Source organism: Pygoscelis adeliae, unplaced genomic scaffold (genome assembly GCF_000699105.1).
Source record: "Pygoscelis adeliae isolate BGI_AS28 unplaced genomic scaffold, ASM69910v1 Scaffold166, whole genome shotgun sequence".
Classification (NCBI taxonomy): domain Eukaryota; kingdom Metazoa; phylum Chordata; class Aves; order Sphenisciformes; family Spheniscidae; genus Pygoscelis; species Pygoscelis adeliae.
The window spans coordinates 1630247-1632149 of NW_008825156.1; the positions used below are offsets into that span (position 1 = coordinate 1630247).

The 1903-nt window shown below is 48.2% G+C and overlaps 1 protein-coding gene across 1 annotated transcript in view; it reads left to right on the top strand.

Annotated features, from left to right (window-relative positions):
• TSPAN32 (tetraspanin 32) overlaps nucleotides 1-1903 on the top strand; it is a 32383-nt gene that overhangs the window by 754 nt on the left and 29726 nt on the right. Inside the window, exon 2 of the mRNA XM_009328529.1 lies at nucleotides 1348-1462. Coding sequence (XP_009326804.1) covers nucleotides 1348-1462 — 115 coding nt within the window. The remainder of the gene's footprint in view (nucleotides 1-1347; nucleotides 1463-1903) is intronic.

Here is a 1903-nt window from a genome sequence, read left to right on the forward strand (position 1 = left end):
AGAGTGTAATTAAAAGGTAATACCTTATTTTGGGCCACACGTGCAATTTATAGTTTGCCCAAATTTCAACATTTCAAGACCGTTGGCTGTAGTGGCTGTACGTTGTTGTTTCTTCCAAATAACAAAATATGTCATCTGGAGGAAATCAAAGGAGGATTGGTACCAAACATGTTTAGAGGAGATGTTAAGGCACAGCCACTATGGATGGCTAGAATCATGTTACTGCTGTTGGGAGGATTTTAGACTGGTGTTTCTCAGAAATCTGAGCTAACCGGTGTTGCACTTAGCATTTTGCTGGGCGTGGGTCGAGATATGCAGTAATGAACAGCATGAAGGATCAGTAGGTGCCACAAATTAGGTTATTTATAAGGAGAAAATGCTATGGTTTGGATGTATTTAGTCTCCAAAACTATAAGTCTCCAGCAAAAGCTATTAGAAAATGTCATACAGTGGGGATTATGTCACATTTGACACAGGGATAGCTGCCTTGTGTTTCCATATTGTAAAGGCACAAAATGATGAAACCTTATCTTAGGAGCTAGGAGTGGCTTCACATCTTGTATTTTCTATGTTCATTACACTAGAGTTGGAGTGGTTTTTAACTGTCCTGCTGTTGGTGCCTCCGTCCCAGCTCTGCCACCAGTCGTGCTACAGGAAGCCCTACCCTAGAGCCAGGTGCCATCAGAAATGTTCCCTCTCCATCGCCTGGACTTGCTCTGGGCAACACGGAGGGTAACGTGCTCGTAGTCACCCCGTGCCTTAGGCATACAAGTGCTCTCAGAGATGGGACAGAAGCACAGACGGCCCAGCAGCACGTTGTGGAGACAGAAACCAGCACAGATTACTTAAAGTAGTACAAGACTCAGTTATTTGCACTCTACAATAGGAAATATAGCCAACAGCAGGCAATGGGACTAGCATTGCAAAGGGTAAAGCAGAGAACATCATCCCAGCCCAAACCCACTCTTGAAGCTGGCAGCCCTCATAACTGCACGTGCGTACTTTGCAGACCAGGGTGGGACTGCACAGGTGTGCTGCAAGAGCATCGATCCTCTGGGCTTTCTTCACGTGGTGGGAATTTCATCCACAGACACCGGCCAAGAGACTGCAGGCTGTGCAGTGTCATGTGTGCTCGTTATGCAAGAGAGAAAAAGAGCTTTAGTATGTTTAAGTGTCTGGGGTTTGTCCTTTTATGTGCATTTTGGGGTACATGCAGTGTTCTTTGGATGATCAGGCTGTCTGCACCTGCGTGGGGCTCAGGAGTATCCAGATACACCTCAAAGCTTTGTGTGCACTCAGCAAGAGCTGCTGCTTTGTCAATCCCTTCCTAAAAACCTTCTTTTCCAGTTGCTGGGGTTGTCCATTGCCACACTGAGCACAGTCACCCACTACGGGCTCCATTTCACCCTCATCAGCAACATCTCCCTGGAAAGCAACTCCTACAGGGTCATCCACCACGCAGGTACGTCACGGTCACATCTCAGTAAGACCTTTGGTGAACCCAGGAGCTGCAAAATCTTCCAGAGCAGTCAAAGGAAATGCAGAGGCATCACAGAAAGAGGCAGGGGCTGGCGTTTGGAGGATGCACTAGGGCTAACGCAGTCCCACAGACACTTTTTTCTGTATCAGACCCGCATGCCTGGTGCTGAAGGGTGTTGTGGGAGCACAGGGTGCTCAGGTGCTGCTGCATTAGCTCTTGTGCTCTGTCTCTCCATCCTTCCCCTGTGCTGCAATGAAAGCATAGGGGAGGCTTAGCCAAAGACGGACCTAAAGGTGCAGTGGGGCTGGAAGGGCCCTGGGGACGTGGGAAGAGGGACTGTTACAGGAGTTCAAGCAGAGCATAGAAGAAGGGAGGAGAAATGCATGGAAAGAAGTGGTTTTGGAGGAAATGTGGGGGGTTTTC